This window comes from Hippocampus guttulatus, chromosome 9 (assembly GCF_054856545.1).
Source record: "Hippocampus guttulatus isolate MCC_2025c chromosome 9, RoL_Hgut_1.0, whole genome shotgun sequence".
Classification (NCBI taxonomy): Eukaryota; Metazoa; Chordata; class Actinopteri; order Syngnathiformes; family Syngnathidae; genus Hippocampus; species Hippocampus guttulatus.
In genome coordinates, this window is record NC_141269.1 from 10,219,613 (window position 1) to 10,239,195 (window position 19,583).

Consider the following 19,583-nt stretch of genomic DNA (forward strand, 5'->3'; position numbering starts at 1 on the left):
TAACAATTGAGCACACTTTCTCGCAAAATGGCCAAAACAGCTGACAAAACAAGAAATGTCTTGTTCCAAATTTTCATTGTGCTCAAATACTTGAACTAGTTGATAAAGAGAGGAAGAAAGTAAAACTTTGGCCTGAATATCTATGTAGGTTTGTCTAAAGGAGAGAAATGCACTACACATTTTTAAGTTTTTCTGCTCCTCCGCTGTCGCCGTCACTTGAACGCAACACTAGACCGGAACAATCGCTCGTCGATGTACGTTGTTCGATACCGAGGTGGGCCAGGAACTTGGTATCCAATGTTATGGCGTTGCTCAAGCAAAGTTGCTTTGTGGTCGGCCGTCTCTCAGCTCATCGCTCATGGCTTGGAGCGACAAGTATCTCGCACGTCAGTATTTCACTCCAACACTGTGAAATTACTTCGGTTTGGAAAGATCTTTTATTCGCTTTCGATCGTTTCATTGGTGTAAGCGTAGTTCCTGAGCTGCTGTTTTCATAACGGTGCGAGTAGCAAGGGCAAAGTTTACAAAGAAGTCTTTGGTTGCGTACATCTTCTAGGCGGTGTGCATCGCGTGAGGATCGAGTATAAATTGTTATCATCCGATCCATTCATTCCCTTTGTCTCCTACAGAGCTACACAAGCGGCATATCATCTGCGGCCAAGTCCTCTCCGAATACGGCTGACAGGAGCAAAGTGCTCCTGAGCGATAATGAAGGCCCCACGCTGCAGGACTTCATTTCAGGGCAACTATCCGAGAAAGACAACTGGGCAGAGTACAGAGGCAACTTGAAGAGACAAAAGGGCGAGAGGTGTGCGCGCGCGCGTGTGCTGTCACACAGGGGTGCGGAAAATTGGCAAAAACAGTCAAAAAGCCATGATGGAATTATTCGCCAACTGCTGAATGAGAGGGAAGAAGCTCTTGGAATGTCTGGTTATTGTGTGCATAGTTCAGGTGGTGACCAAGATGTGGCGGGATCAAGATAATTTTGCCTTCCATTGTCTTAAATGTGCAAGTCTTCAAGAATGAAATGCATATGTGGTACTGCTTTCTACTGCATTGTTTGTGCTGAAGAAAATATCAATGCTCACTCTTCCTAAGACATACCGGTAGTTGTCTGTTCTCACTCATTTTGTTTTCTCAAGTTTAATCCACTGAAAGATTGTGGTCTTGTTAGATATAGTTATAGAACACACACGATTGAGAATTCTTGTCTCAGCGCTATAAAAGTCAATATTTTGCAGGCTTCGGCTGCCTCCTTGGCTGAAGACAGAAATCCCAATTGGGAAGAACTACAACAGGCTGAAGAACTCTTTGAGAGACCTCAATCTTCACACTGTAAGCTACACAAAGTGTAACCGCAGTTAACTTGGAAACTTGTTGAGCAAGAACAGCACTTTTTTCCCGCTTACATTAAGCTGTCACATATCTGCACAAGTTCAAAGAGTGAATCGGTGTGTTCATCAGGTATGTGAGGAAGCCAGGTGTCCTAACATTGGCGAATGCTGGGGAGGAGGAGAGTACTCTACAGCTACAGCCACCATTATGGTCAGTCTGTAACATGTAACTTAGGCCCTATGTACATGCTATTATTTTCAAAAATAATACATCTTCCATGCTCAGTAGTTAAAAATATCTGCATCCACCGATATTTGATGTATTATACATGAAAAATATTTCCCCAGCAGTTTGATACTTAGCCAATCAGAAGCTGGTGAAAGCAACAGAAACCACACACTCTGAACTGAATTGTCTTTTGAATACCTTTTGTCAGGGTGCACATGGATTTACGATTTAACGTGCGTAAATATTGGACCTCTGCAGGTTGCATTGAACTTGCGGTGAAGTGGGATCAAACTCGTTGTTGCACGATGCCATTTTACTTTCAACTTCCATTATCAATTGTTTGCATTTTGAGGACCATTTTGATTTGTTACATAGTAATTTGTCATTTCATTCGAATGGTTAGCTGATGGGCGACACATGCACGCGCGGATGCCGCTTTTGTTCTGTCAAGACTGCTCGCCTGCCACCACCTCTGGACCCTGAAGAGCCCTACAACACTGCAAAGGCCATCGCAGCATGGGGACTCGACTATGTAGTGCTCACATCTGTGGACAGAGATGGTAAGATGGGCTCCTCAATTCCTAAATACTATAAAGGATCCAAGAAGCAAATGGCTAAGCTGGTTGACTGCATGTCAGGTCGAAAAATTTAAAAGTATTTTCATATTTTTGGAGACTATACAAACATTGAGTCATTATTTGTATTAAATTCAGCAGGAATAAAATTGTTTGCCAATGTGATGATCTTTGTTGAAATAATTCGCGTGTTATCTTGTGTTACTAAAAGCAACTCTCCATACTGTCAAATCAGTCTGAGTTTAATGGGACATAAGCAGCACCTACTAAAGAAACAAACAAAAAAAAACGTTGTTCATACATTTAATGTATAAATACGAGAGAAAGCAAAAAAAAAAAAAGGTCTGGAATTTCAGGCTTGTGCAGGTTGCGTGCCTTTTCCGTGGCTAAGTCAACGACCTTCAACTTGAAAGCTGTAGGATGGGCAATACATTGAATTTTCAGCATGAGACTCTACGCAGAGCAGCTTCGAATATAGATCAGAATGGTTCAATACAGGTGCACTCGGTTTTAAAAAGGTCAAAACAAAGAATTGACAAGAATGTGCGCAAATAAGCCACATGGGTTAAATAAAGCTCAGGAAATATTCATGCCTTATCGTCTTAGGTTTTCATAGCCCACAGTTGGAACATGAGCAAGATTCAGATTCACATTCAGAACAAATGACACGAGAACTGCACTTCCACAGGGAAATGTAGCTCTTGGAATTAGAGTACTTCAGTGGTCTCTTCTGTATTCAAATCTGCTCCTTATTTTGGGTAGATATTGCGGATGGAGGGGCGGAACATTTTGCCAAGACTGTTTCTCACCTGAAGGAAAGGTAAACAAACTCAGCATCTCTGCTTTTTCACAGGGCTAGATCGTACCAAGCTACCGGTGTCGTAACGTGTTCTAAATGAAAGCATCCATTCTATTACCTTCATGCAGGAACCCTCAGATCCTGGTTGAATGTCTGACACCTGATTTTCGGGGCGACCTTGCAGCAGTGGAGAAGATTGCCTCGTCAGGTCTGGATGTATACGCGCACAACGTGGAGACAGTCCGTGAGCTGCAAAGGTACCACGATGAGATGAACTTGATTGTGCACTTGCTACCTAATGCTCAATTTGACATGCCTCATACGTATACTGTATATTCAGGACTGATATTTTTTTAGTCTGACAACATATAAGTTCATTCTTTTTCATTTTTAAAACCTGTTTTTTAACAGCCGCTTAGTCATGGGGTTGTGCTTTACGTCTTTTAGTGCCAGAATAGATGCGTAGCGGATTGGGAGAGTGACAGCCTATATGACAATGACAGTCAGATTATTCCTTAAGTGGAGGTAAGAGAGGCGGACCCTGTGGAGTGAGACCTCCAGGGCACCTCAATCCCGCAGAGAACAAAACGGATCCAGGGCGGCATGTCCCAAGAGAGTTTGTGACCCAATTAATGTACTTAATTTTACACAATACAATAAAATGCAACAAAACTGAAAATTAACAAACCAAAGTTGTACAACAACAACAACAACAAAAAATGGGGAAAGAAAAAAATCTCATGTTGAGGATGCTCAATCTTTTGTAACAAAGGCTAAGAAAAAACAAATGACTCCTTTGTCGTTATGTTGCAATTTTATGGCATCTATCATGACATTGCGCACATTGATGGTTTATATGTAGGAACGAGTGTGGCAAAAAAAAAACCCCAAAGAAAATGCAAAACTCGGAGTAACTCATTTAATTCTCTGGAACGAGGTCTAGTGGAGTAGATTTATGTAAATTTTGTGCAGCTATCAAGGTTGTTAATTTTGGGGTCAAATTCTGAGTTTATTTTAAGACCTTTCAGTTTAATATTTTTTTTTAAATGACATCATAGTTGCCTTTTATAATTGTCCCCCCCCCCCCTCTAATTCTAGGCATGTCCGAGATCCTCGAGCCAATTTTGACCAATCTCTGAGCGTTCTGAAGCACGCCAAAAAGGCCAATCCTGCTTTACTAACAAAGACATCCATCATGCTCGGATTGGGAGAGACTGACCAACAAATTCAAAACACACTGACTGGTACATTCACTGGGAATATGCAGTATTTGGTATGATGTGATCGAAGGTCGTGACGCAGTTTTGGTGCTGTTGCAGAGCTGCGTGAAGCTGCAGTGGATTGTCTGACACTGGGACAATACATGCAACCCACTAAACGGCATTTAAAGGTAGGTGCGCTCCACAACATTTCAAATCACATTTGAATTCATAGCAACCACATCAATTTGTGTGCGGTCCTAGGTGGATGAATACATCACACCAGAGAAGTTTGCACACTGGGAGAAAGTTGGGAATGACATGGGCTTTGTCTACACTGCCAGTGGGCCGCTGGTTCGATCCTCCTACAAAGCAGGTGAGAACTGGCTTGGGAATGCTTCCATTATACGGAGGCCAAATTATGATGGCATATTTTTGCTGGAAATTAATAATCAATGAGTTCATGATTAACACAGATGAATATTAAGCTATTTTTTGTAGCAAAAATATACTTGTGTAATCAATAAGCTTTTCAGTTAGACTGAATTAATTCAGCAGTCATTTTTCTCCCCCACCCCCTAATTTTGTTGGCTTACTGTAAACAAGTAGAATACAAATTAGTGCTGCAAACAAATTGATTTGATAGCACTTTAAAATTAAACTATTTTACACATACATACCTTGTACAAAGGACCTGGCCTACTTTTTAAAAATCTAATAGGGCCCAAGCACTTAAGTTTGGACACCCCAGGGTGAGATGACCTTAACTACTTTGCCTTCCTCAATCTCCACAGGAGAGTTCTTCCTGAAGAATTTGCTGAAGGAAAAAAAAGCAGCAGCTGTTACGGCGGAATGAATAGTGACAAACCAGCAACCCTGTCTATAAACACAACTTGATATCAGTGCCACGATGCATTACTTCAAGTCACAGTATAACACACCATACAGAATAGAAAGCATATTTACACTCGAGTGAAGTAAACGAGGCCAAGGGGCGGGGTGAGGGGTTGCATAAAAACTGGGACCATCTATCATGGACGTTTGAGAGATGATTAAAGAGAAGGCGAGCAGGGACAGGCCAGCGGCTATCCAGATAACCACCTGAGCGTCGACTGTCCACGATGAGAAAATTGTGCTGCTTATTTTGCCACTCCAGGGCCTCTTATTGTATTCTGTCTCCACTCTTCAGGGGCCCCTGGACCTTTTCTTTGTAAGAGGCACTTCAAGGCTTGCTACACCTGCTGTATGTGGGGTTATTTAATGACATTGCTTTGGGATACCAATAATTATTTACTTGACCTGAGTAAATCAATGTTTGCACTCAAATTTGTTATCACTTTTACACAAGGGCCACCTATTTCAGATGTCTACGTTTATAATAATACCATTGTACCATAAATTCAGTTTTTGATTAATTTAAAAACCTCTGACACATTTTTGGAATTCAACAATCACATTCAGGACTTGTTGACATTTTATTGCATTGGCCTTTTCAGTCAGATACAGTGGGCACATACAGCATTATGATTTATAAAAAATATAGGTTTTAAAAACATTTGGAATGTGGCTGTAAAAAGTACATACACTATGGCAAGACATGCTGAACTACATGAAAAACTGCTTGATAAATACTAGTGTATTCAATAAACCATTTGTGTGTTTGGAAAGGTTCAACCATAACTTGATCAGTCAAAATTTGAGCCTAAAGATTGAACTCGTCAGCCTATTATGGCAGAGTCATAAGTCACATGGCTGGTATGGCTTGCTTTAAATAATAAGGCAGGATTTGACAGAGTCCAATTAAAAGGTTGAGGGAGGAATGTGTTGCGTGCCAACAGTTTTAGACTTTGGCTTTTTTGGCCGGAGGCTCGCTGGCCTCGATGCGAGGACATACAACAGCAGGGGTGTAGGGGATCCGTGTTGCCACTACTTTTTTTCCGATGGTCTCGATCTGCAGAGGAAGAAAACCTAAGATTTAGTTGAAGTTACAGTAGCAGCTCATGTTTTTAATAGCTGTATATTTGGAAATGGTGGCACAGTGGTCGACTGGTTAGCACGCCCGCCTCACAGTGCAGAGGTGCAGGTTTCGATTCGGCTCCGGCTTTCCTGTGGAGTTTGCATGTTCTCCCTGTGCGGGTTTTCTCCGGGTAGTCCGGCTTCCTCCCACATTCCAGAAACATGCATGGCAGGTTAATGGAATACACTCTAAATTGATTCTTGGTGTGGTTGTGAGCGCAAATGGTTGTTCGTCAATGTGTGCCCTGCGATTGGTTGGCAACCAGTTCAGGGTGTTCCCCGCCTATTGCCCAAAGACAGCTGGGATACGCTCCAGCACGCCTGCGACTCTTGTGAGGACAAGCGGATTGGAAAATGGATGGATGGGTATTACATCAGGGGATGTTAATATTTGTCAGCTATGGGCTTTTGGAGCCCTTTGGGAGACTTGTGAAGAGGGTGATTTATATATGTATAAATTAGACTTGACATTAAACAGTTAGACATGCCGATTCAAAAGAGAAGGTCAAATTAAGCTCACCTGTAACGGTTATATGGCATATTTTGACATAATGATTTTATGATGGTGACAGTTTAGAATTTGATGATTTCCATGGAGTGTGCTGAACCTCAGAGGATGTACTGCATTCAATCATGCTAATGCAGCAGTGCCTGACTTGTTTCTCACCTGGAAGCCGATGTCCTGGAGGTGTGCGTGAAGGTGGTCCAACACTCTGCGACCGTCAAATATAAAGGCCGGCTTCAGCATCTTTTTGTAAATCTTCTCATAGTCCAGCTCCTTTAGTGACATGAGAAGGGTGACTAAACTATTTTTAAATGACCGGTATCAGCAAGTAAGAAAAAAAAAAAAAGATTACTGACCTTAAACATGTCCCACTCGGTACAGATGACTAAAGCATGTGCACTCTGGCAAGCCTCGTAAGGGTCAGTGGTCACAGTCACCAGCTCTGAAACTGAGTCAGCATTTTCCAGTTAGTTATTACAGTAATGTATATTTATGAGCCAACATATTATATTATTATATATTATTAACATATAAGCAGGAGGACAGAATTGATGAGATCATTTGATCCCATAATTACAATTAAAGGAGATAATCCATTGTGCAGTGCATTTTAGCAGACACCAAAGTCACACGTTGCATACACTTTTACCTCTTTCTGGCTTGTCTTCTGAGATGCTGGGATGAGATAAGTCCTGAATGATTTGCCCTTTAAGAACTTTGGGGTCGTAGATGAATAGTTTGGCCCCTTCATCCATCAGATATTTGGAAATGTAAATACTGGATGATTCTCTGAGGTCACACACACACACGACGTGATCAGAGAAGGTGGCAGTAGAATCTTGTACTTCCAAAGTTAATATGTGTTGAGGTTGAAAGAACCAGTTTTCTCTAAACACCGACGTACAAGAGCAAGTTTATGATTAACGTATGAACATATACAAGGGCGTGGGTAGGGAACTGACCTTGTGTCACCTGTGTCTTTTTTGAAAGAGAAACCGAGCAGAGCAATTTTTTTGCCTGTCACTGTGTTGAAGAGGCAGTCGATGATCCTGCAGGCAAACCGACGCCTTTGGTACTCATTCATATCTATCACCTGATGGGATAGGGGGGATAAGAATAAAATTACTTCCAAGAGGCATAAAGAGCATACAATTAGAACTTTGCTGTCCTCGCCTGTTGCCAGTAGGAGGCCACCTCTGGCAGGTTGAGGGCCTCACACAGATACACCAGATTGAGCACATCCTTCTGGAAACAGCTTCCACCAAAACCTGGAGGAGATACAAGATGTGTACAATGATTAAAGGCTTTATAATTGCAACAATCTAATTGGCCGCATTATTTCTTCCAATTTGGAAAAATTGTTCCCACATTTGAAGAACGTCAAAGTCAGCCCGCGTCACAGAACCCAGAACAGATTCCAAGAGACCTTACAGCTGTGGCCCATTTTTAATCACAGGTCATAATTGTTTTTATGGCTTTTCATCAGAAGGCCTTTATGACTGTAAACCCAGCTCAGTTTATTATTCTATATAAACAACAAATTGATAGATAAATAGTTTGAAAATCAGAGGTCAAGGTTCAGCTATTGTTCAATGTGGTGCAAAAAGTGGTTTCCTGTTGAAATAAAAAAGTAAAACGTGATGCCCTGCATGGTGATGGTTGTACCTCAAACATTTAATGAGACTTGCCTGTGAATTTTATGCTTCCACAAAACTGCCAAACTTTTCTTAATTTCCTGTTTCAAAAAGTTCATGGCGCAGCCTCTCTTACCCACGCTGGCTTTGAGAAACTTGCTGCCAATTCGCTGGTCCATGCCAATGGCCGTGGCGACCTCCTCTACATCAGCCCCGGTAGCCTCACACAGCGCGCTGATACTGTTGATGCTGCTGATTCGCTGTGCCAGGAATGCATTGGCTGCCTGCATACACCAAGTTATTCGAAGGTGATACAAAACGGTAAATAAGCAGCAGCTCTTATCAAGGTTCTAAGGAGGAGGAGAATGTGAACCAGCATCTATCACTATTCACTACAATTCCAGACTTTCTGTCAGGAATGCAGGAGCACAGTTTCAAAACACAAATCTCAGAACTGTGAGGCAGACATATTTACCACTCACTACCACGCAATATCCCACTTTAATTCGATTATTATTATTATTTCTAATTATTATTTACTCACCAGTTTGGACAGCTCTGACGACCACGTGTTGGTGGTGATGATTTTGGCCTTGGGCACCCAGTTTTCATACACGGCACATAACGCTTTGACTGCCTTTTGACCCTCCGCCGTTTCATCTCCACCAATCAGGACACGGTCAGGCTCCTTCAGATTCTTCACTGCCGTTCCCTCTGCAAGGAACTCTGGGTTGGACAGCACCTAAAGCAGAGGTGTATCGTGAGAACATAGGAGAGCAGAAGACCAACTTGCAACAATAATAAATACTAATAATACACACATGTAGGTTGAGGCTGGGCTTGGTGTTGGCGTCAAAGATCCGTCGAATACTCTCGGCAGCTCGCACGGGGACAGTGCTCTTCTCTGTGACAATCTTGTAGCCATCAGACACCTCCACAATCCTCCGAGCGCAGGCTTCAATGAACTTGAGGTCTGCGGCCCGGCCCTTCCCCATGCCGTAGGTCTTGGTGGGAGTGTTCACCTGCATTGGGGTTCTCGTTAGTTTGAAGTGCAGATGCTGAGCATTGTGTGTGTTTGCATGGGTGTGAATGGAAAACTCACAGAGATAAAAACAAGGTCAGCGTCCCTGATGGCTGAGTCAATGTCTGTGGAGAAAAATAAGTTCCTCCCTCGGCATGATTCAACCACATCTTTCAGGCCAGGCTGTGGGGTGAGAAACAGAGATTGTTTTTTATGAACTGGGGCGTAACAGCCGCACACTCGTCATGATGATCTAACTGCAACAATGAGCCATCTGGAACAGTTTTTTTCAGCGCGGTGTTGAAATACTCTGGTCACAAATGGTTGCATGCTGACAGTTACTCAACCGAAGCCCCTCTAAAATTCTGTCCAGCTCAACGTTTCTGACCACACCCAGCAACCACAATGAGCTGAAACCTTTCAAATCGGGTAAGGCAATAAAGGCAAAAGAAGCTTGGCGTGCAAATGCTCCTTATCAGCAGTTGACGTGCATGCCACTTACCTGGATGATGAATATTTAAACCTCACCAAGCAGGTTATTCTATCGCTCTTGATATCACACCTTTTACCCAAGACAGTCCAACGCTCATAAAGTGGTACAATTTGGAGTTCAACCAACAAATTCTGGGGGTCCAAACGCTCATCTTGTGAGACTTAAGATCATTGAGCCTCTAAAGGATGACCTATTTTTTTTCTCCTTTGGCTTTTTGCACTTTCGTTATACAACTACAGAAGGGCAAAAGTAATGCGATGACTATAGAACTGGAAATAAAAACTGAAAAAAAAATCAGCAGGCTGGTCAGATCAAAATGAGAGTGAAAAAACATATTACCAAAAGCAAAGAAGTACTTGCAAGTATTGTCACCAGTACAGGTATGTTTACTAGATTTATCCAAAAGGGTAAATAATAGCAAATATGATCGAAAGCCATATGAATGCTATTCATCCCTTTTAGAGCTTTAAAATAACAAACATGCAAAGTATTTTTAAGTGCCTAACCAGCTGGAATTATTGACAATGACGGTGCAATTCCAACAATGTTTTTTTTAATCACATCAACATACAATATCACAATCAATCATAAATAATGAATTCATGAGAGGGGCACCACTATGGCGAAACCTATTACACCTACACAAAAATGTTAAGATCAATTTAGGCGCAGACTTGGAGATCCAGATAGTCTGACATGAGGCAACCTTCCTACTATGCCATATCATATGTTCTTGAACATATCTCCATGTCCCCAGTCCCCCCCCACCCCCCATATAAATATCCTCAAATTAAAAGTCTGCAGTTAAAGCATGACTTGTTATAGCAAAAGTGAAAGTAGTATCTACAACTCTGGAAGTTGCACTGCACCATGAAATAAAGTTGACCCCATACCTCATATATGGGAAGCGTGTCAGAGTTCCAGGCTTTGATTCGGGAGTCGTTGATATCAACCACAGTCACTGTGATCTCTGGACACATTTGGGCAATCACACTACATGTTGGGCCTCCCACATAGCCAGCACCAATGCAACATATCCTCTTTATTTGGAACATCTGTGTATGAAAGGGAGGGGTGTGGGGGGGGGGGGGAGTTCAGGATTTCATTTCATTCATTCTATTTCCAGGAACCAAATGAAGGTATAATTGGGACAGAGTTTGAGAAAGTGGGCGAACGGGGCAGAGGAAAGCTATCGCAATACTTTTATCCTGACATTCGATCTCTCATTTGATTATAGCTCAGATTATAATATATCCAGACATACGAGAAAGGCGGTAGATTGTTGTTACGTGTACTAGCAGCCAGGTTGAATTTTCTGTAGCGCCTTCAGTGTTGCTCTCAGCCTCTTGACAGTCTCCCTGACTGGTTTTCTTTCATCTTTTCATCAGTTATGGAGGAACGTTCACGGTACTGCCAGATATTTTGACAGGATTTATTTGGCCACGAAATATTTGTTAGATTTTTCTAACAAATATTTACAAAATAAGATTATTAATCTTTTAGTCTTTTCATTGCAGTCTATATTCGATTTTTGGATAAATACATGTAAAAAAAGATCACATAAAATACACACAACTCATAAAAATATGTTGAGTTATAAAATTACAGTACCTATACCTGGATTTTCAATTGTATTGTGCAGTGTAACTACAGTATACTTCTCAATCTGTGATTTTTTTTTTACAATCACTCCACATTTACTGAGCAAGCTTGAATGACTTGATTTACTACTATTTATGATTACTCAAATGAAATTTAGTCGGGACGGGACTTAATCTGCTTGATTTCTGCCAGTTTTACTGCTTGCGCCTAAATCCCATCAACAGTGCCAGTCGAACCGTGAAAGCCTGGTCAGATAAAGAGCCTTTCATTCCACCCCCCCCCCCCCCCCCCCACCACACACACACGCGCACACTTTGAGGCATTCTTAGAACCTCTGCCCGAGTCAACCACGACCGATGATCACTTGGGCCGGTTTACAAATATTCACAGTATATGTCACATATAAAGGGAATGTCTGAGGTAGCAAAATGTCTAGCTTGACTGAGACAACCTTATTTTACCTCTGCCAACACGACAACAAACTTCTAGAATTTTTTTTTACTTGTCTTCTACAATGTCTCGAAGACAGGCATGACGAGATGAAAGTTGTTCACCTGAACAACATAAGTGATGCATTAAAAAAACAGTAATGATAAAAGAAGACGACGACTTGATAATACGGTGAGCACTCAACGAGTAAGCTTACCTTTCAATAGGAGTTGAACAAGCGAACCGTCTCAAATCCCTCCACTGAAGAGAAGCGACTCTGTCAGCTCGGTTACAAACGTAAAGTGACGTAATACTGACGTACCCACGCACAACCGCTTCCTGTTTGTAGATTTTCAGTGTAAACGCACATCGTTTCGTACAATTGCCGTACCTTCGCACGCATAGTTCCTTTTTGTGGATTTTAAGCGCAAAACAACGACTGGGAGCGGCCAGTTGACTCAGTGATTAATAGCGCGTAGACCGCACAGTGCAGAGGTACAGAGTACAATTCCAGCTTGAGCAGTTGTTATGGGGAAAAACATACAGGATTTGAACTTCCAACGTTTCAATACATCTTACATGACATGTAAAGACCAGTCCCATACTAAACTCGTGCATACTCATACTCAAACAAAATGTCAATGTTTCTGGTACAACTAATGGTCACAACGTGTTATGAAACATGAACACACACTTGGTGTCAACTGATGTTACAACAGTACTCGATAATGTGGAACGTTACTCGCTACAGTAATGCAGAACATTTGCGAGTACCCCTTTTTTTATAAAATTTTAACCCCCACCCCAGATGTAAAATATTAAAAGTGTAATTGTGGTCTTTTTGTTGGTTTACAAAGCATTTGCTGTCCCTTCTCTTTGTGTGGCAGCCATGTCAGCTTCCTGCCTCGTGTACACCCCAACTCTTCTGTCTCGCACCTGGTTTCAATTATCCTCACGTCCCTAGTGTACAAAATGTAACACTTCCTCCCCCGGTCATGTTACCAGGTAGACGAGTACCCTTAGTACACTCTAATTTTGCCTCACCCTTTATGACAGAATGTTCTGTCCCAGTGAGTCAACAGCCTGACTTTTTGCCTCGCCCTGTGTTTTTTCTGAAGTTGGGGATGAATTTCCTACGGACCAAACTTGGACTGAAACAGACTCTTTATGACACAATCTCCCAATTGCATCACATCTCTGAAAGATCATGACACTAAAGAATCCAATCAGGTTGCTCTGATGGCATCCTGCATACATCAGCGGAAATAACTGTTAATTCCCCTGCAGAATATTAGGAAACGACTGGTTAGCACAATGCCTCTCAGTCCAGAGGTTGTGAGTTCAAATGCGAGCCTCCGCCTTCTTGTCAAGTGTTTGCTTGTTTTCTTCATGTACTCCAGCTTCTTCCCACATTCCAGAAACATGCATGTTGGGAATGCGAGTGTGTATGGTTGCTTCTGTCTTTAGTCAGCAATCGGCTAGCGACTAGTTAAGGGTGAAATCTGCCACACACACACACACACACACACACTGCCTGGCAAGCCTATGTGGCACTGGGAGAAATCTTGTATATGACTACCCCGCTGTCCTCAATTGATACATTTTATTTTGGGAAATATTTCTTGGGGTAAAGACAATAAACAAAACTGAAATTACAAAAACACTATGAATCCAACCTAATCCATTTTCTGTAATGTCTTACGGTTCGATTTTATATTGACATGAAGATCCAGAATAAAATGGAACACTTTTTAGTCTGTATTCTAAATATTCAAATCAAACTATATGCATCCAATTACCCGTTTTGGAGTGGCAGGAGCTTTTTTCAGTTACACTCTTGACTGGTCAACAGCCAGTCATCATGCATTGGCCCCAAGCCATTTGCATGAAATTTAACTCAGCATGGACAGCTCACGTTTCAAATGTTATTTTCGAAATTGAATGGTTTTATTGGGAGGGCTCCATGGTGGGGGCGGACTGTCTCGCAGTATCACTTGGAGTCGCTTTTCTTCTCTTTGTCGCTTTTGTTGAATCTCCTTCTTTGCCTGTTTTTAAATAGAAAATAAATCCATTAAAGTGCTCCCAGACAGTCACACATTTTTGCAATAATGTGAGAAGTCATACAAGGAGTTGATCTCAATTCAGGTAAGAAACTACATACCAGCCACTGTTCAAACATCTCGACAGCTATTTTATCCTTCTCCTCTTGGATATATAGATTCTCCTCAGTTTTATTCTTGTTTTCCTGGCGTTCTATCGTGACTTTTTTGTTCAGGGCATCTGTCTTCTTTTCGCACCTGGGGAAAACAATCACATGGTTTACGGTCAATGCTAGCTTAAACCTGGAAATTGATGGCGGCGCAGGCACCCGCAGCGGCTCCTCTTGTTGTCTGTATGTTGCACATACAGCGCAGTTGACAAAGTTGGACTTGACTTGAAATGTATTTTTAAGTCTATGTGAAAGCTTCTGTGTGTTTGATAGACTACAATTTGCGACAACGCCACATCGTATATTTGTATGCGGAATCGCTGCAAAACCAATGGCTGAGACTCGGCCACTGCTTAAATCTTGTGGCAGAACCCTGCACAGTGAAGTATGCAATGGAGGCCAAGACGTTCTGAAACCTGTGATAGAGCAGTACTAAAAAATAGCTTTTGCTAGTGTTGAGGACAAGATGTTTTCCTACCGTACCAGTCCACAAGTCGTCCACCAGCTCTGTGTTCTCCAAAGTGTGCAGGTACACCCCAGTACGGATTGCCAACACTTCTCAATTTTAGCCTCTAGTGTAAGCAGGAATTCTCTTGTTCGATTTCGATCTTTCTCTTTGTGATACATGCCTATCCTTTGCTAGATAGACTGTGTCAGTTTTGAACGAAACAGCTGTTCAAGCCGGCTCTTTCAAGCGAACGACGAGAGCAAGCTCCTCATTGTTCACCTCAAAGAGCCCACGCATGATTGTAAATTCGTCTCTGACCGCACGCAGCCAAAAGGGTGATGACACACCCATCCAACGCAGCTTCTCATCTAGCACAACAGATTGGATCCAATTCAAAGCCTTGGAAAAGTTTTTAAAAAAGCATGACCCTCACAGCACCTCCACGTTCATCCAAGTGTGAATAAGGAACGATGTTTCAGATTGGTGACAGCATCATCGACATTATTTGTTCAACTTGCATCTTATCTTTCTTCACCGTTACCCTTAATATTTCCTTGCGGAGGGATATTTCACATGGGCAATGCTCTGAACTTACCAGTCCGAAAAAGCAGACTTGCTGGCTGTCTTTCTTTCTTCCTCCTCCTCGTGTTTCTTCAGTGCAAGCGTCTTCTCGGTTGCTCTTTGTTGTCGGCACTTTTCTCGCAGTACGTCATCATGCTCACGCTTCCATTGATGAAACACCTGCCGTGGCATCCCTTACAATTAGATCCAGAATAATTGGGACATTGTCCCCCCCCCCCCCCCTCCATGATTTTGAAATATAAAGATCATTTTTAATACTCTGGTGAAAATGCTTCACCGTTAATGACTATGTGAAGGTTGGAGCTTGCTGCCTTCACTTTAGTCTTCCGTCTGTGAAAGTTATGCGTGATTCTTAAACATGGTACCTGTTCAGCCGCTTTCCTTTTTTCCTGTACCTCTTCCACCGCTTTTTGCTCTTCCCTCAACCTATGTTTGTCTTCCTTTGTTTTTGCTTTGAGCATCTCATCTTTCTTTTCTTTCCAAGCCTCGTATGAATTGGCAGCACCTTTCTTTTTTTCTTCTTCTCTCTGTTTGGTTTGGGGGAACAAAGTCAGCTGCGTGTATAAAATGACAACATTTACCACGATTTTGTTTTACCGTAGTTTGGTAGAGATGGTCCACTGTGCTGAAAGGTTCTTATCTTCTCAGCTGCTCACCTGTTTGTTTTGTTCTTGCAGAATCCTCTCTTTGTTTAAGTTCTCTGAGGACTTTTCCTTTTTCTTTCTGAGCCATTCCTTGGAGGAATACAAATAACATTTGAACAGAGTGACACCCAATGTTCTACTGCCTTCATCAGAGACGAATACAAATAGGCGGTGCACTAGGGAGCTCTTCTTGAAAAAGGCAAGAGACGTCATTGTCCCACTCACCTGGTAAACAGTGGCCCTGAGAGAATCGACAGCTTGTGGTTGACAATTTGGGGAAACTTTACAATCCAGAATTTTGAGGGATCCCAGGTACTTTGATTCAACCTTTTTGGTGCGCGCAGTGTTGCGTCTCTGAGACTGAGAACTGGGTGCCCTGAATGATATGAAAAAAAGCAAAGACACTGAAGTCACAAAGCTTTTTCACAAATATATCAGCATACCGCAGGTAAGATAGCATTACTGACCGGATATCAGATTTGTTTGGAACTGGAGTGACTTGAGCAACGGAGTGTTCTCCTGACTCTTGCTGAAAAAGGAAGAGTAACCTTATTAAATTAAACAGAAAAAATGAAGAACATCAAAAAGGATCCTCACCAAAACAACATCGTAACATAACGTCTTACGTTAGACTCTTTCACTGATGTGGAGTCTTCTTCCCTCTGTTGTTCTTTGGCATCACCTAACGTGAAGCTATCTAAATCGAAAGAGACATACAAATAATAAAATGCTGCGTGGTACATCATCCATTTAAAATGTGGTAATGATGTTTAACGACTCACTTGAAGCGCATGACCCAGCACAGTGTCCATCCGTCAACTAACAAACACGACAAGATATTTTTGACACATACATACATTTGATGACATGAAACGATCATACGTGCCTCGCATAACATTAGACTATTTCTTTGTTGTTCTGTTAAGGTTTTCATTTATCAATGTTTATCAGCAATGAGCATGTGATATCTGTTATGAAAAATAAAAATACATTTAATTGATTATTACTCAGCGATTTCATCTATCATTTTCTAGTTGTGGTTTTTAGTGATGGAGAACTGCACTGCTTTGCGGTTCCTTCTATTTCGTAAACCTTAAGAGACAGGATGACGGATAATGATAGATAGGGAACACGCCTATGTAAGATGTAAAATGACGCACGTGGGGACTGCAGCTCCTTGTAATCTTTTCAGGACTTGAGATGTCAGTGATGGGAGCTGGTGGAGACGTTTCTGTTTTCTCTGTCACATGGATTTTCAGTCCCAATGTCCTTTGTCTTGGTTTGGGTTTGGGTGTCTCCCGCTCAATACCTGCATATAAATGCATAATGGAACAGGTGAACATGTCTACCCTTAAATGTAAAGTATTTGCAGGGAAATTGTGTCAACTGACCAGTAGTTGTCACACATTTAAGGTCAGTGTCTAATGAAGTCCGGAAGCTTTCTTCACAACCTGTGTTACCATTGATGTCTGCTCTACTCTCAGGCCTAATTGGTGCTGGAGATGTACTGCTGTGGAAAGGAAAAGGCAAGTCCAGAGGAACATCATCTGACTGGGATAATCGTGATGTACTCGAGTTGTCTCCTGGAGGACAATGGCTCGCCAATTTGACAGCATCCTTTTTGTGCCGTATATCATCTTCACTGGATAACTGACAACTGTTTAAAGTCTCGTGTTCATGCTGTGGTGCAATCGGATCTCCCTCCACAGAAAGTCTTTTCAGGGATTTCAAGAAGGAAGTCCTATTTTTCGTCCCTTGTTTTTCATCATCATCAGAGAAGTCAAAGTCGTTGATTTGGCTTTTAGTCTTGCTGGCTTTGAATGCATCAGACCTGTTTCTTCTTGATTTAAGAAGGTTGCCCAAAAGATCTGTGGCAAACAGAAATTAAAAAAAATATATATATAGATATTCGCCTTTATTCCATCTATATCGCATACTAAAACCAACATTCTCCCAGCTAGTGGACTGCTGCTGATCAAGAGAGCAAACAGTTTGACAAATGTAATGTATTAAAATGTGTTTATCATCTGTCACAGTCTTTTCAACAATGCAATGAAAACAACATATGCAATAAACAGCATGCAGTATGTTTTGGAAGTGGTGTTGCCTGCTTTCATTCATCTTGACAGCGTGAGGGGTGTGGAGCAAAAAAAAAACAACAACAAACAAACAAAAACGCAAGAAGACATAGAATCTGAACTCAAACCATCTTAGACATTCATGAGTCCAGTTCATGCATAGTCCTGTCACTGAGTGTAGTTTGTAAGAACAAATGGTGTTATCCCTCATGTTATTCAATACATCTTACCGTCGCCATCCTCATCCAGATCTCCTGAATACAAAAGTGTTGTTTTTCTAGCTCTGACGTTGAGAGCAGCTTCAAGTTCATCCTGCAAAGACACAGCAAGTAGGTTAAGTCGCCCGAGTCTATTTTCCATGCGTGGTAATCAAAGCATAGTGCACCCTTGACCTGGAACGTTGTTCTTTTTGTTGTTTTGGGACTCTGCGAGTAAGCAAGAATGTCGAATGCTTGATTCGTCATGTCTGAAACGATAATCAGGCTTCCTCGCTAGGATTTAGCATGCTCGTTACGTTTTGCTAGCAGCAACAAGTCGACAAGGAGCGCCCAGAGTTCTCATATACTTTACCACTACTGTACTATCACTCTACATATAGTCGTTTCTGCAAATATAAAATGACTATTTGATCAGAAGAAGCGGATTGGATAACAGATGGATACATTAAACGTAAACCTCGGGTGGAGGTACTATTTTGTTGACGGTAACCTAGGGAGACGTAGTTTCCGGTTTCTCAATAAGCATGCGTGTTTCATTTTCGGTCTTTCCTTTTTTTCCCCTTCAGATTTATGCTGAATTTAGTGACGTCACATTTATTTACCAAATGCGATGGTTATTGACGGTGGAATGACCAAATCTCGATCTTTTAACGCGCAATTAAAAGGGTCACAAACACTTTTCACTGGCGACTGACTCTACTTGTTTGACGTCAGTGTACGTTTTTCATACGATGTAGCTTTTATGTGGGGCAAAAAAAAAATTATGTGGCGCCGTAACCCAAACATTAGTGCAGTGGTTCTTAACCTGGGTTCGATCGAACTCTTGGGGTTCGGTGCATCAGTCTCAGGGGTTCGACAGAGGCTCTGCCATGGAGGTTAAGACACACCCGACTCAACATGTCAATTACAGAAGTTATGACATGCCCGCTTGGCCATCACCGGCTGGTTCATTTTGTGCACAATTAAAAAACGTATACTTTATACTTGTACTAATTGTGTTTCTGTTTTTTTTTATGTCTTGAATTTGTAAAAAATAAATATATAAATATAAATATATATATATATTTTTCTCACTAATAAAGGGTTCGGTGAATGTGCAGATGAACCGATTGGGTTCGGTACCTCTAACAAGGTTAAGAACCACTGTATTAGTGTGATTACATTTTTTTGTGTTTGTGAGAAAAATCTCACAATACACAAGGATACACAATATTTCGGACAATTTCTCAATTTACTTGACGCGTGCAATGAGGAGGAACCCACAGTACTCGGAAGTAACTCAGCAGAACATGCCGACCCCACACAAGAATTACATTTTTTTCTAGATTCGTTTTTCGCACTGAAGACAGAGGTGCCATTAATTTTGCCTCATATGCTCCAGTTTTTCTACACCCTCTTCTTTATTTAGGGGGGTGGGGAGGGTTCCAGGATTCTAGGTAGCGCACTGGCCTAAGGGAACACTGGGCACTACGAACGTTTGTGCTCGGTTCCCAGAACAATACCTGAACTGCCAAGGCATTCATAAAGCATACTCGATGAGTCCACTCTCAGGTGAGATTTCACTTCAC

The 19,583-nt window shown here is 41.7% G+C and overlaps 3 protein-coding genes across 5 annotated transcripts; 1 reads left to right on the forward strand and 2 right to left on the reverse strand.

The window, feature by feature from the left end:
• The first annotated feature begins 247 nt into the window (after positions 1 to 247).
• Positions 248 to 5,462, forward strand: lias (lipoic acid synthetase). The gene is made up of 11 exons (XM_086120134.1): positions 248 to 386; positions 630 to 808; positions 1,242 to 1,335; positions 1,465 to 1,545; positions 1,967 to 2,123; positions 2,901 to 2,958; positions 3,066 to 3,194; positions 4,036 to 4,181; positions 4,257 to 4,327; positions 4,401 to 4,512; positions 4,931 to 5,462. The coding sequence occupies exons 1-11, from the start codon at positions 303 to 305 to the stop codon at positions 4,990 to 4,992; spliced, it is 1,173 nt and encodes a 390-aa protein (XP_085976260.1). The 5' UTR covers positions 248 to 302; the 3' UTR covers positions 4,993 to 5,462.
• A 136-nt stretch (positions 5,463 to 5,598) lies between these two features.
• On the reverse strand, positions 5,599 to 12,128 carry ugdh (UDP-glucose 6-dehydrogenase). 2 transcript variants are annotated; one of them, XM_086120131.1, is made up of 12 exons: positions 12,054 to 12,128; positions 10,699 to 10,860; positions 9,394 to 9,495; positions 9,113 to 9,313; positions 8,836 to 9,033; positions 8,428 to 8,575; positions 7,831 to 7,925; positions 7,620 to 7,750; positions 7,307 to 7,446; positions 7,014 to 7,105; positions 6,820 to 6,930; positions 5,599 to 6,087 (listed from the first exon to the last, which is right to left on the reverse strand). In XM_086120131.1, the coding sequence occupies exons 2-12, from the start codon at positions 10,858 to 10,860 to the stop codon at positions 5,977 to 5,979; spliced, it is 1,491 nt and encodes a 496-aa protein (XP_085976257.1). In that variant the 5' UTR covers positions 12,054 to 12,128; the 3' UTR covers positions 5,599 to 5,976. The 2 variants fall into 2 exon arrangements, with proteins under 2 accessions (XP_085976257.1, XP_085976259.1); XM_086120133.1 differs by lacking the exon at positions 12,054 to 12,128 and adding an exon at positions 11,869 to 11,948.
• Positions 12,129 to 13,420: 1,292 nt separating this feature from the next.
• On the reverse strand, positions 13,421 to 18,513 carry map9 (microtubule-associated protein 9). 2 transcript variants are annotated; one of them, XM_086121094.1, is made up of 13 exons: positions 18,190 to 18,513; positions 18,028 to 18,109; positions 17,111 to 17,587; positions 16,880 to 17,028; positions 16,502 to 16,538; positions 16,346 to 16,416; positions 16,187 to 16,248; positions 15,945 to 16,095; positions 15,732 to 15,809; positions 15,441 to 15,602; positions 15,089 to 15,234; positions 13,998 to 14,133; positions 13,421 to 13,881 (listed from the first exon to the last, which is right to left on the reverse strand). In XM_086121094.1, the coding sequence occupies exons 1-13, from the start codon at positions 18,259 to 18,261 to the stop codon at positions 13,762 to 13,764; spliced, it is 1,743 nt and encodes a 580-aa protein (XP_085977220.1). In that variant the 5' UTR covers positions 18,262 to 18,513; the 3' UTR covers positions 13,421 to 13,761. The 2 variants fall into 2 exon arrangements, with proteins under 2 accessions (XP_085977220.1, XP_085977221.1); XM_086121095.1 differs by lacking the exon at positions 17,111 to 17,587.
• Between the last annotated feature and the right edge of the window lie 1,070 nt (positions 18,514 to 19,583).